Source organism: Martes martes (genome assembly GCF_963455335.1).
Source record: "Martes martes genome assembly, chromosome: 18".
In the NCBI taxonomy this organism is placed as follows: Eukaryota; Metazoa; Chordata; class Mammalia; order Carnivora; family Mustelidae; genus Martes; species Martes martes.
In genome coordinates, this window is record NC_137906.1 from 37,218,584 (window position 1) to 37,232,003 (window position 13,420).

At 55.0% G+C, this 13,420-nt stretch overlaps 1 protein-coding gene across 2 annotated transcripts; it reads left to right on the plus strand.

Moving 5' to 3' along the window:
• Nucleotides 1-1,569: 1,569 nt before the first annotated feature.
• On the plus strand, nt 1,570-10,900 carry NAGPA (N-acetylglucosamine-1-phosphodiester alpha-N-acetylglucosaminidase). Of its 2 annotated transcripts, XM_080830200.1 has the most exons (11): nt 1,570-1,689; nt 1,779-2,234; nt 3,619-3,758; nt 4,638-4,746; nt 5,821-5,949; nt 6,450-6,655; nt 6,760-6,807; nt 7,977-8,105; nt 8,292-8,423; nt 8,509-8,572; nt 10,054-10,900. In XM_080830200.1, exons 1-11 carry the CDS (start codon nt 1,604-1,606, stop codon nt 10,262-10,264), a joined length of 1,710 nt encoding a protein of 569 aa, XP_080686326.1. In that variant the 5' UTR covers nt 1,570-1,603; the 3' UTR covers nt 10,265-10,900. The 2 variants fall into 2 exon arrangements, with proteins under 2 accessions (XP_080686326.1, XP_080686327.1); XM_080830201.1 differs by lacking the exon at nt 8,292-8,423 and having other exon boundaries at nt 1,592-1,689.
• The last annotated feature ends 2,520 nt before the right edge of the window (nt 10,901-13,420 follow it).

Consider the following 13,420-nt stretch of genomic DNA (forward strand, 5'->3'; position numbering starts at 1 on the left):
CAACCATCCTAATTTGCTACAGGGCGGGGGGGCGGGGGGGGGGAATGACACAACCTTAGCTTGACAATAGCAAGGCCTCCAGTAGCCTCAAAGTCTTCTTTAGCATATGAAAGTGCTTTTGGACACCTCCCTTTGTCCTTACCTCCCCAAACCCTATAGTATGTCATCAGCCATTTCTCACAACCCCAGTGCAGCTGCTGTTTCTACCTGTGGATCCTGACCCCATGCTTTAATAAAACCACCTTTTTGCACCAAAGAAGTTTCAAGAATTCTTTCTTGGCCCTCGGCTCCAAAACTCACCTACAATCTGTAAGGGCCTATTCAGCCAGAGCGGCCCCACCCCGGTTGAACTGCCATTTTGTTGTTTATGCAGTAAAACTTAAATTAACCCTGCACACACACACACCCCGCCCCCCGCCCCCCCCCGCCCCCCCTTCCCCCCCGAGCCCCAGGGGAACTTTCTTAAAACCAAGTCCGGAAACGAGTCCTAGGTAACAAAGCCCATATAGAAGGGTGGGTCAGGTCAGGTGGAGACATTCAATCAGTGGGGGCACAGACTGTCTCCTAGCTACCAAGGAGTATGGACCCCGCCTTGGGGTGCCTTTTGGGCACCCATTCTGACTAAAGCGATAGGCTAGTTCAAATAGCTACTATGGGGTGAATTTTAGTTCAATTGGCCACCCGTGTGTGACCTAGCATGACAGTGCAGCTTTCTCTGTGTATTGCAATCTCATTGGCCACCTGTGTGTGGCCAAGCTCAACCGCGTGGCCTTTGCTCTATAAAAGTTAGTCCGTGAGGCAGGGAGGGGTCGCGCTCTCTGTAAGAGGTGTGGACCCAGCCCATCGGTTTGATTCTCAATGCTTGGCGCGATAATAAAGCTTTGCTAGACCTTCGCTTTCTATCCGTCTCGCTCCTTTAATCACGGACCCATTATTGGGGGACCCAGCATTGGAGACCCAACAAATCAAAACTACATCAAAGGTCATAAGAGACCAAGGCTGAGAAACTGGTCCAGAATCAGGGAGACCACAGTGACATGACAAGAAATGTAACTCCCGGATTGGACCCTAGATGTGGGGAAAATAGCTCTAAAGGACATCATACAGAAAACTGGCAAATTTTGCGTATGAACTGCGGATTAGTTAATAAACTATTAATGTAAAATGTCTTAATTTTACTTAGCCTGTGGTTATGTAGGAAAATGTCCTTATCCCTAAAAGATACATAAAGTATCAAGGTGAAGGATCCTGAAGTCTGCAGCTTGGTTGCAAATGGTTGGGGTGGGGAGTGGCATACACGAACGAAGTTGAAATGAAAAACTAAACGGGACAAAAGTTAACTAGCAAATATAGGTAGAAGGTATATGGGAGCTCTTTACGTTACTCTTAGAACCTCCAGTATGCTAAGTTACATTAACACGAAACGTTCCCACCAACAACCCAATGCCACGCGCCTTCTGAACAAAAAACAAAACAGTAAACTTTAGGAGAAGATCTCGCGATATCCAAAGGAGCCTAAGCCACTCTGTCCAGGTTGAAATCGGCCACCAAAAATCTTGAGTCACGTGGGGCAGTCCCACGTGATCGCAGGCCCGGCTCCAACATGGCGGCCTCCATGGGTCGCTGGCTTCTCTTCCTCGTTGAGCTGCTCGGCTTCCTCACGGAGGCGACCAGCGGCCTCGACTGGGGGTGAGTAAAGGTCTGGAGGCGTGAGCCTGGTTGGGGGTACTCCGCCCGGGAGACAGCCCTCCGAGCTCACGGCCGCCCTGTCCCCTCAGGGCCTCCCGAGACGACGACTTGCTGCTGCCCTACTCCCGCGCGCGCGCGCGCTCCGCCCGGGACTGCTCAAGGGTACGCGCCGGAAGTCGCGACCACGAGAGCTGGCCACCTACCTCGGCGACCCCCGGCACCCGCGGCCCGGCGGTGCGCACCTTCGTTTCGCACTTCGCAGACCGCGCGGTGTCTGGCCACCTGACGCGGGTGGCAGAGCCCCTGCGCACCTTCTCGGTGCTGGAGCCCGGCGGGTCCGGCGGCTGCGCTTCGAGGCGTCGCGCCACCGTGGAGGAGACGGCGCGGGCGGCGGGCTGCAGAGTCGCCCAGAACGGCGGCTTCTTCCGCATGAGCACGGGCGAGTGCCTGGGGAACGTGGTGAGCGACGGGCGCCGGGTGAGCAGCGCCGGGGGGCTGCAGAACGCGCAGTTCGGGATCCGCCGCGACGGGACCCTGGTCACCGGGTGAGAAGGCAGGGAGCCTCGTGACTGTCGAGGGCAGAGGACTTGAGATTTGGGTTGTAGCCGTGGTGCTGGGTTCAAGTCACCTGACAAAGCTGAGCGTCCGTTTGCGTTCTGCAGAATGGGGCTAGTAATACTTTTCTTGCCGCGTTTGTTCATCTCCCAGTATCACTGAGTGCTTGCTTTGTGTCAGGCAGTGTGCTGCGCGCTGGGGATATAGCAGTGAACAAGCAGAGAGCCTTTGTCTTCAGGGAACTCTCCCATTACTAGGAAAAATAAATAAAAGCCGGGGAAATGATTAAGATAAATTCAGATTGCATGCGTGTAAAGAAGCAAGGAACAGGGTGAACCAATGTAAATGGAGTGTGGATTTTAGGGACGGTGGATTTTAGGGAAGGTGACCTCTGGGTTGAGACCTGAAGATTAATGACAAGTTAGCCAAGGTCAGAACTGGAGGAAGAGAACTACAGTCAGAAGGAACAGCAAGTCTAAGCCTCAGAGATGCACTGGGGTTTGGTGTGTGTGTGACTGAAGGAGGGACCAGAGTATCAGAGAATGACAGGACTGACTTTGGTTATTTAAAAACATGCTCGGGGTGGGGGGGTGGTGCCTGGGTGGCTCAGTGGGTTAAAGCCTCTGCCTTCAGCCCAGGTCATGATCCAGGGTCCTGGGATCCAGCCCCGAATCTGGCTCTCTGCTCAGCAGGGAGCCTGCTTCCCCTCTGTCTCTGCCTGCCTCTCTGCCTACTTGTGATCTCTCTCTCTCTCTCTCTCTCTATCAAATAAATAAATAAATAAAATCTTTTTTAAAATGCTCTAGGGACATCTGGGTGGCTCAGTTGGTGAAGAGTCTGTCTGCCTTTGGCTCGCGTGGTGATCTCAGGGTCCTGGGATTGGGCCCTCCATCGGGCATCGAGCTTCCTGCTCAGCAGGGGAGGCTGCTTCTCCCCCTCCCTCTATCCCTGCTCATGCTCTCCCTCAATCTCACTCTGTCTCTCTCAAATAAAGAAATAAAATCTTTTTAAAAAAATAAAAATACAAACCTGCTCTAATCCTGGCTGGAGGCTGGGTTGGAGGGACCAGAGTAGAAGCAAGGAGACCAGTTACAAGTTGTCAGTAGGCATCAGGTGGTCGTTTGACTAGAGTCATGGCCTAGGAGGTTGGAGGCCAGAGATGAACTTGAAATCTGTTGAGAATCATTGTTTACGTTAGATGAAGTATTAACTGGGATGCGTAGACTGTTTACAAAGGCTGCACTCAGGACAGGTTGGTTCCTGGGACACCAGGAGGAATCAAGCAGCCAGTCTGAGGAGGGGAGGTAGGAGGGAGCTCTGCTACCTGCAGTTGTCCCTGCTGGTGAGAGAATCACACACCTTTTCTGTGTCCAGGTACCTGTCTGAAGAGGAGGTGCTGGAAACCGAGAATCCATTTGTGCAGCTGCTGAGTGGGGTCGTGTGGCTGATCCGAAACGGAAGTGTGTACATCAACGAAAGCCAGGCAACCGAGTGTGATGAGACGCAGGAGACAGGTTTGGCAACAGGGTGTGGCACAGTCCTGTTGAGAACCAGGACCTCTGGGCTGGTGGGGGAGGCTATTCTTAAGTCTTTGAGCAAGTACGTTTCAAGGTACAGGGGATCTATGGGGATTATGACAAATAAGGTCCCTGCTCTTGGGACCTTACAGAAGAAAGAAAATAGATGTGTAATTTGCTGAAAGGAAGTGGTAAGTGCTAAGAAGGAAAAATAAAGTTGGGGCAGAGCGGACAGGTAGAGGACAGGAGCTGTGAATCAGAATCCCGAATCCCTGGGGGTAAGGCCCAGACCTGTGTGTTTTAACAAACCCCTTGGGTAATTCAGTTTGAGAACCTCTGGGATGTAGAATACTGGGGTGGGAAGGGATGCTATGGCCCTGTTGTGGAAATGGCTGTTTTAGACCGAGCAGTCAAGGGAGGCCTCACTGAGGAGGTGCCCTAGATTGGAAAGAGCAGATCGCAGGAAGAAGGAGGAGAAGCACAGTCCAGCCAGAGGGAACAGAAGGTGCAGAAGCCCTAAAGTGGAAAGTGGCTGCAGGATGGTGAGGGGGGAGCCCCCAGAAATGAGGAAGGAGAAGCAGGCCGGAGTGGCCATGTCGGGCCTCGGGTTTTGTGCTGAGAACAGTGGAAGTCATTAGAGGGTTTCCCCCCGGAGGCTGATGTCACTTCATTTACACCTGAGAAGGGCCATCCAGCGGCTCTGTGGAGACTGAGTGGGATGGCGCAGAGGGGAGGCAGGACAATGCATGTCTAAGTGAAACACTGGATGGCGCGGACCGGGAGGTGGAGAGCAGCGTTGGACTGGCCCAGAATAACAGGCAGAGCCCAGGAGGTTCCCGGAGAGCCAGGTGATCAGCCAGGCTTCTTCTGTTTTAGGTTCCTTTAGCAAATTTGTGAATGTGATGTCAGCCAGGACAGCTGTGGGACATGACCGGAAAGGGCAGCTGGTGCTCTTCCACGCAGATGGGCAGACGGAGCAGCGGGGGTGAGTGCCAGGAACTGGGACCGCCAGGCCTGGGCCGAGTCCTGCTTTGGGGAACTTCAGCCCACTGACAGCTGGCCGTCGGAATCCCAGCAGGGGATGTTCACATCCATCTGTCCCCTGCCTTCCCACACAAAACAGCTCCTAGATCTGTCTCACTTCTGGGAACTCATCGCCCTCTACACACTTCCTCTCAGTCTCCCCAACTTAGGCCTCTGCCCTGCTGAGCCCCAGATAGGGTGATGGGAAGTAAATACAAAGTTAGTAGGGAGAAGACCTCTGTTCGAATCCCAGCTCTGCCACCTGCTAGCTCTGTGGCCACAGACAAGTCTCTCAACCTCTCTGAGCCACAGTTTCTTCCTCTGTGAAGAGAGTGTGTTGGTTTGCTATTGCTCTGTAACAGACAAGCACAAACCTCACCCATCTGGTATATCACGGTTCTGTAGGTCAGAAGTCTGGAGGGCTCAACTGGGTTCCATGTTGGAGGTATCCCACGGAGGTAACTTAAAAATCAAGCCATTTGCCGGGGAGGCTTTCATCTGGAGCGTCAGAGCAAGAATCCTCTTAGATCATTCGAGTTGTTGGCCGGATATGCTTCCTCGTGGTTGTAGGACTGCAGTCTGTGTTTTCTTGCTGTTTGTTGGCCGTGGGATCCTCTGCTCCTTCAGGCTGCCCACATTCCTTCCTGTGCATGTTACACACCCCATCTTCAAGCCAGCAAACATGCGTCCAGTCCCTTCTTCCCCTTTGTATTTGCAGTCTCTCTCACTCCACATTCTGCCAGCAGCCAGGGAAAGGTCTGCTTTTAAGGGCTTTTGTGATTCCACTGGGCCCCCCAGATAATCCAGGAGAGTGTCCCCACTTGTGGACAGCTGAGCCGTGTAAAATAACACAGTCATGGGGGTGATCTCTCGTTATAGTCACAGTTTCCAGGGATTAAGATGGGACATTTGGGGGGGAATCCCATTTAGGAATTTGCCTGCCACAGTGGGGGTGATACTGTCCACCATGGAAAGGAAAGCCAGTTAAACTGGAAAGGCAGTGGACGCAGTCAGCGTTAATGCTCTTGTGCTTCAGCATTAACCTGTGGGAGATGGCGGAGTTCTTGCTGAAACAGGACGTGGTCAATGCCATCAACCTGGATGGAGGGGGCTCCGCCACGTTTGTGCTCAACGGGACCTTGGCCAGTTACCCATCAGATCACTGGTAAGCATGTCAGAGCCCCCTTCTTGAGGTCTGTGTCCAGGCCTGTCCTCAGCTGTCTCATTCAACAAAGATTGAGTACCTGCTGCGTGCCAGACACTGGGGATTCAGCTGTGAGCAGGAAGAGCCGAGATCCCTGCCTCTCACGGCTTCCAGGAAGACAGTCAAATTATACATACTGTGCCAGTGTCCCCGATTCCAATGAAAGGGGTTTTATAGGTCGGGAAAGACCTCTTTGAGTGTAATGGAACCTCAGCTGGGCTCTGAGGGTTGAAGAGGTGGCGAGGCAGGGCCGGGAGAACCTTCCGGGCAACAAGAACAGCATGTGCAAAGGCCCTGGAGTTGGAAGAGATTGTCAGGGTGGGAAGAACCTATAAAAGGTTGGAGAACAGGCAGTGGGGAGAGAGACCGCCCTCGGGAGCTATGGTAGCGGGGAGGCGGGGTCCACTGGGGGATGGTCAGTGCCTTGGCCTCTTCACACGCTGTGTCCCCCCCTCCCGCAGCCAGGACAACATGTGGCGCTGTCCACGCCGCGTGTCTACCGTGGTGTGTGTGCACGAGCCCCGCTGCCAGCCACCTGACTGCAGCGGCCACGGGACCTGTGTGGAGGGGCGCTGCCAGTGCACGGGACGCTTCTGGCGGGGCGCGGCCTGCGACAGGCTGGACTGTGGCCCCTCCAACTGCAGCCAGCATGGCCTTTGCACAGAGAGTGAGTAGGATCTCCGGGGTGGCAGCTGTGACTGGGGCTCCCAGCCCTCCCTGCCCTGGCCTTGCCTGGGCCCTCACCTGGCCTCCTTGGTCTTGTCTTGGCAGCTGGCTGCCGCTGTGAAGCTGGGTGGACGGGCTCCAACTGCAGTGAAGGTAAAAGCCGCCAGGCCAGGTGCTCCGCGCCCCTGGCCCCTTGGGGAGAGGGTGAGCGTGGCAGCTGCCTCTATCCTCCTCCTGCTTCTTGCTCTCGCCTGACTGTAAATCACTGCATTAGTTTCCCACGGCGGCCACAACAAATTCCACAAACTGCGTGGCTTGAAATAGCACTTACGCTGTCTCAGTTCCAGAGGGCAGAACTGCAAAATCAAGGTGTCTGCAGGGCCCTCACTCCCTGTCTGAGGTCTAGGGGAGGCTCCTTCCTGCCCCTTCCAACTCCCGGTGGCTCCAGGCATTCCTTGCCTTGTGGCCACATCCCTCCAGTCTCTGCCCATGTCTGTCTCTCCATTCCCTTACACAGACCCCAGGTCATTGGATTTAGGGCCCACTCTAAATCCAGGCACCCTCATCTTCTACGGTCTTCCCTTAATTGTATCTGCAAAGACTGTGTGTCCAGATGAGGTCATGTTCACAGATTCTGAGGATTAGGATACAATATCTTTTTTTTTTTTTTTAAGATTTTATTTATTTATTTGACAGATCGCAAGTAGGCAGAGAGGCAGGCAGAGAGAGAGGGGGAAGGAGGCTCCCCACATAACAGAGAGCCCGATGTGGGGCTCATTCCCAGGACCCTGAGATCATGACCCGAGCCGAAAGCAGAGGCTTTACCCACTGAGCCACCCAGGTGCCCCAGGACACAGTATCTTTTGGGGGGACACAGTTCAACCCACCGCAGCCATCCACAGTTTCAGATCCTTCCGGGCTTTCTTTTGAGGACGTGGAAGGAAGGAAGCCCTTAGCCTGACCTGCCAGGTGCTGCAGCCCCTCCCCAACTCACTGACTCAGCTCCGCTCCTCCAGACCCCAGCCCAATTGCCCTGTCCCCCGAAGCCTGCCCGCCCTACCCCCTCCAGCGGTCTGCTGCTGCTGCTGCGCTTGTCCCCACCTGCACACCCGTGTCTGCTTCCTGGCTCCCTGGCCACCTGTCCATCTCGACAGGAAGCTCCAGGAAGGCTCCGTGTCACGGCCTGCCTTGAAGTGTGTTCTCCTTAACGTTCTGTTGGAAGCATGTGTGGACCTACAGGCCGCTTAGGGTGACTGACATCTGTTTGCAGTCTTCTTGGCCCTCACCTGGGTTTTGAAATGACTCCCCTTTCCCCGGGCCAGCTTGCGGCAATGGCTCCTTCGGGGCAGACTGTGCCATGAAGTGCAGATGTCAGAACGGAGCTGCCTGTGACCCCATCCAGGGGACCTGCACCTGTCCTCCTGGCTTCACCGGAGATACCTGTGAGCAGGGTAAGCTACACGGGCCTCAAGTCAGCTGGGAGGAAGTGCCACCTAGGGGCACCTCCAGGGTCTAGCCTGGGGGAGCCCCGGGGTCACTTCTGCTTCAGCCCAGCTCTGCACACACCTGGGGCCCATCCTGTCTGTGCAGAGAGAGGCCCTGCTACCGAGGCCTCCACTTCTGCCTCCTCTCCACAGAGTGTCCCCTCGGCTGGCACGGGCCAGGCTGCCAGATGCCTTGCAAGTGTGAGCACCAGTGTCCCTGTGACCCCCAGACTGGCAACTGCAGCCTGGCCCAGGCACCAGCCCTTAACAGCATCTTCTCCCAAGGTATGGCTCCTCTCAGGCTCCTGGGGGGCAAATGGGGCACACCCCTCCCCTCCCAGCATGTCAGCCCCTCTCTGCTGTCTTACAGTGAAACAATGTCTCCGGCCATCCGAGACCACCCCGAGAACAGGAGAACTCTCCCTTCTCACCGGGTAGGAGATTTGGTGGTACTTGGGGCCGGGATGGGAGGAAATCCCCCTCTCCCTCCACCCATGAGGTATGGCCTCTGCTCAGGGACTGGGCAAGGCTGGGAGGTGACATCAGCCACCCACGTGATGTTTCTTCAGTGTAAGCACAGAGAGAGTCACAGCTGATGCTCACAGCCACCCAAGTGGGCCTGGGAGATGGTGAGAAGGACCCTGGTCACCACCCCAGTGGGAGTCGAAGGGGCAGGACATCGGGGCTCCTTTCCCTGTAAGACTCGTGACTTATTTTCTCGGGTCCTGGTGTGTGGTACAGAAGTGCCAACCTCCGAGGAACTCAAACCATTTCTCGACCACCACTCTGTGGTGGGCTTTCTGTTTGCTAGTGCAAACCTCGGGGAGGGGGTGCTGCAATAGATCGCTGGGTCCCTTCTCTGGAGTTTCTGCTTCAGTAGGTCTGGGGTGGAGGCTGAGAATCTGCATTTCCAGGGTGATCCCAGGGAATGGTAATGCCGCTGGCATGGAGACCCCACTCTGAGAACTTCTTTTCTTGTAGCTCTCAGCTCATGGCCCAGCCCCACCCCCACTGGAGGTGGGAATCAGGTGTGGGTATGAATGAAAAGCTCCTGGCGCTGTCCTGGAGGACAGTCTTATCATTAACAATGCAGATCCCAGGTCCCTCCTGGATGTCCTGACTCAGTGAGCCTGGGGTGAGGCTCTGAAGGCCCAGAACCGCACCTGAAGAGAACCCCTGGAGACATGCTTTGAAAATGCTCCCAGAACGGGGACAGTGGCTCCCGGGAGCGCCTGGCCCCTGGTCTTCTTAAGTTCAGGCTCCTCAGGTGTGAGACTTTGAGCCCCTCCTCCCCAGTGCAGACCTGGATCCCGCTGACAGCTGCGGGCAAGGGAAGGGGAGCCCTGGGGGCTGAGGAGCACGTCCCCGCCCCCAGCAATGTGCTCGTGTCTGCTTTTGCATTGAGGGCCTCAGCCGCAGATTTCAGATGAAGGAGGAAAACAAAGACCCCGCCAGCTCCCCAGGAGGGAGGAAGGGGCGCAGTTCTCCCTGTTCTGTCTCCTTGGGGGTTTCTGGAACATCCCCCAGAGCACAGGAGGCAAACTGATGCCTCTTGGGGCATCATCGTGAGATCCCCAACTGTATTGTATTTGCCCTGCATAATTTTAAAAATGTAAGGTTTATTAGCAGCATCTGAAAATCAGCAACATTCACAATTTTTTTTTTCTTTTCATGGTTTCTCTTAAATATCAGGAGATGTGGCAGGGCTGGCCTGCATGACACACAGGGACTGTCACTACTGCTCCCTGAACGTGTGTCTGGAGGGTGCCCCCTGGCCCCGCCAGCCCCATTTCGCTCCCGAACAGTTGTTGTGTTCTCCCTGGAGGCTCCCGACTCTGCCTCTGTTGTGGTGGAGGGGAAACCCCTCCAGCACTGCCCAACAACCCCCTGTTGAGGCTCTCTCTTCTGCACCCAGGACCGCCTGGCTGGCCCTCACCCTGGCCCTAGTTTTCCTTCTGCTGATCAGCACGGTGGCGAACGTGTCCTTGCTGCTTGGCTCAAGAGCAGAGCGGAGCCGGCACCTGGATGGGGCCTACGTTTACCACCCACTGCAGGAGATGAACGGGGAGCTCCTGGGCGCGGAGAAGGAACAGCAGGGTGATGCCCACAACCCCTTTAAGGACTGAAGCCTGCAGCCGCCCGCCATGGCCTGCTCTCAAGGCTCATTTCGACACGGCCTCGTTTCTGCAAGGGGAACCTCAAGGCCGCTGATCGTCTGGGTGCTCTCAGCCCCGGGGCCAAGCCAAGCTTCTGAGAGCACGTGTGCCTCAGCCCCTCACCCAGGCCCTCCCCTGGTCGCCTGCCATGACACGCGCAACCCTAGCAATACCGTGCTCCCCAGAGAGAGAGGCTGCCTCCTTCCCTGCCTGCCTGTGTCTGCTGCCTGGGTGGCCTTTCCCCCGCGGGCCTGCTGTGCTGCCAAAGAGCCTCTGGCCTCCTGGGGCAGAGGCCGCTAGTGACGGGACGCCCCGTGACCGCACCATGACTGAGGGGCAGGGGACCAGCCAGGCCCCCTGGACAGGGATGGATTACAGTGACGATGGCCACGCCACGGGACCCTTCTCCACGGACCTCATTGCAGAATTTGCCAATTAGAATTCTACTTTCTGTCACAGGGAGCTCCTTCGAAGGCGCGGGAGATGGAATCATGTTTACAAGCTTTCTATTTTGGTATCCTGCCGCCAAGAGAGGGTTTTTTTTTTTAATCACTTGAATAAATTGATGTAATAAAAGGAGCCCCCCCAGGTGGCAACTAAAGCCTGAATTGTGGATTTCTGGAAGTACCTAGGTCTTAAGGGTGGGGTTGTGTCACCTGAATCCAGGGTCGTAAACGGGCAGCCCAGAGCACGTCCAGCTCCCTGATCTGTTCGTTTGATCCAGGGCTTCTGACTTTGTGGTGCACATAAGTCACCTGGAGATCTTGTTAAAATGCAGCTTCTGGCCCAGGATGCGGTACAAGAGTCTGAGTCTCACGAGCTCCCAGGTGACGCCAAGACTTGGGGTGGGGGGGCGGTCTGGACCATGTTTTGAAAGAAGGAAAAAGTGTAGTCTGCACCATGACTTAACGGGATTTAAATTAGTTACCAGTGTTTAAACGTCAAGAGATAAACAATTTAAGATTTCTGATCTTTTTAGAAGAGGGCGAGCCTGCAGCCCCTACCAACACCCTTCCAGGGCAATGTCAGAGATGAGAATCCTCAGTCCCTCGGTGGGCCTGCCTTCTCCAGGTCATCGCAGCCCCCGGCAGTCTGTGGCCTGCCAGCCCCGGGAATATCTGAATTTGGAACCCGTGGCCATGGAGGGTCTTCAAGAAGTATCTGGCAGTCCCCCCCACCCCCCCGACGAATGGATATTACCCTTTGCTCAGCAGATCTTTGGGGATGAGAGATGAGGGAGGTCCTGTAGCTCCCACCAGATATTCAAAGAGACTCACGTACATTATGAACTGAAAATACCCTCCCACAGTGATTCCTGTGTTGAAGCCCGAACCCTCTTCCCCTTCCCCCCAACCCATATGGTAGTATTAGGAGGTGGGGCCTTTGGTTTAATTAGTTTTTGATGAGGTCACAGCAGTGGTCCCCTCAGGGTGGGATTAGCGTTCTTGCAAGGAGAAGAGACAGGAGTACACCGTCTCCACACAGGCACAGAGAAGAGGCCATGTGCAAGCTGGCAGCTGTCCACAAACCAAGATGGGGGCCCTCACCAGAACTGAATTTGCTGGCACCTTGATCTTGGATTCCAGCCTCCAGAACTATGGGAAATAAACGTCTGTTATTTGTAAGCCGCCCAGTGTATGGTATTAGTCAAAGCTTGAGCAGGCTGAGACACCGTTTAACTGGTAGCTATCTAGTGCTGTGTAACCAGTCCAAAACTTGGTGGCTTAAAACAACAAGCAGTTACTGCTTCTTTTGAAAAATAATTATTTTTCATGATTCTAGGGTCAACTATGCGATTCTGTTGATGGGAGCTGGGGACGGTGATCTCAGCCGGGCTCACTGGTATGTCTGCCACAGCTGATGGGCCCACTGGGCTGGTCTGGGATGGCCACAGCTGATGACGCAGCTCCACCCGGTGCCTCGTCCCCCAGGAGGCTGGCTTAGGCTTGGGATCCGGGTGGGGGCAGGGATCGTGGAAGAGAAGCACACAAGGCTTTTTGAAGCTTCAGCTCAGAACTGGCATGACCTCATTTCCACCGTGTTCTGTGAGCTGGTCCAAAGACACCCAGATTCCACCCCCAAGATAGACTCCACCCCCTAGTGAGAGGAGCTGCAAAGAGACCTGGGTCCAGGAGGCTAATCGAGCCCATCCTGCAGTCCATCTACTGTTCTGCTGGTCTAGTTTCACTTCAGAAAGGAAGAATTTGGTTCCGAGAAGTAAAATATCACAGGCCAATTTCCCAGGCTCCAAGTTCCCGCAGGAATGTGTCTGTGGGTCTGCATGTCTTTTTGTTTGTCCCCTTGAAGTTGAGACCCGCTGAGCCAGCCTGTGATACTTCCTCCAGGATGCTGTGTTTGGGTCCTGCAGTGGGAACCAGAGGCCAGGTTGTCGATATCCCTGGGCATAGTTGATCCTACACCTAGTGAACCATCACCCAAAGCCCACACTACCCACAGCCAGGCAGCTGTCATTTCTACCTCCTAATTCAGCCCCTTTTCTGGGCTTGTGACCCAGGTTGGAGGGAAGGGAGGAGCGGAGTTCACAGCACGTCCAGGAACTGAGGGCAGCTGCTCATCTAAGGAACTGGGCAAATTCTTCACATTGTAAGTCCTCCTTTCAGAAATGGAAACAACCAAGTTCACATGTTCCTCTGGGGACCTTGGGTTTCAACACCACCTGGAAGTCTTTTTCTGTGATTTGCTCTTTTCCAGGGCACAACTGGTCCCTGGGCTGCTTGGACGTTTTGCTCCCAGTGTTCAGGGGTAGGAAGTACTGACAAGAACTTGGAGAAGTTCCCAGACACCTTTGAATCACGTTGGCATGTTCCTGAGACACAGTTCCAGAGCCCAGTGGCAGGTCAGAGTGTTTTCCCCGGGAATGTTGTATGATTGCAGATGTCCAGATCCCATCCCAGACCCATCGAGTCAAAATCTCAGGGGCAGGGGGACGGGGAATCTACAGGGAGCACCTTCAGAGGTTCTGAGGCAACAAGCTGTAGAAACCCTTGACCTGAAAGCTCTGACCTCCGCAGAGGGCATCGCTCTCTGTCCTTGGCTGGGCTGGCAGCTGAGCTGGGAAGGTACAGTGCTGTGCACGGGCTTGTTGGATTTCAGACCAGAGGGAGC

Excerpts from the sequence above, each read along its gene's own strand:
- NAGPA (XM_080830200.1), top strand. The coding sequence starts at position 1,604 with ATGGCGGCCTCCATGGGTCGCTGGCTTCTCTTCCTCGTTGAGCTGCTC. Across the intron at positions 6,656-6,759 it reads GCATGGCCTTTGCACAGAGA|CTGGCTGCCGCTGTGAAGCT; the intron begins GTGAGTAGGATC and ends TTGTCTTGGCAG. Across the intron at positions 8,424-8,508 it reads TAACAGCATCTTCTCCCAAG|TGAAACAATGTCTCCGGCCA; the intron begins GTATGGCTCCTC and ends GCTGTCTTACAG.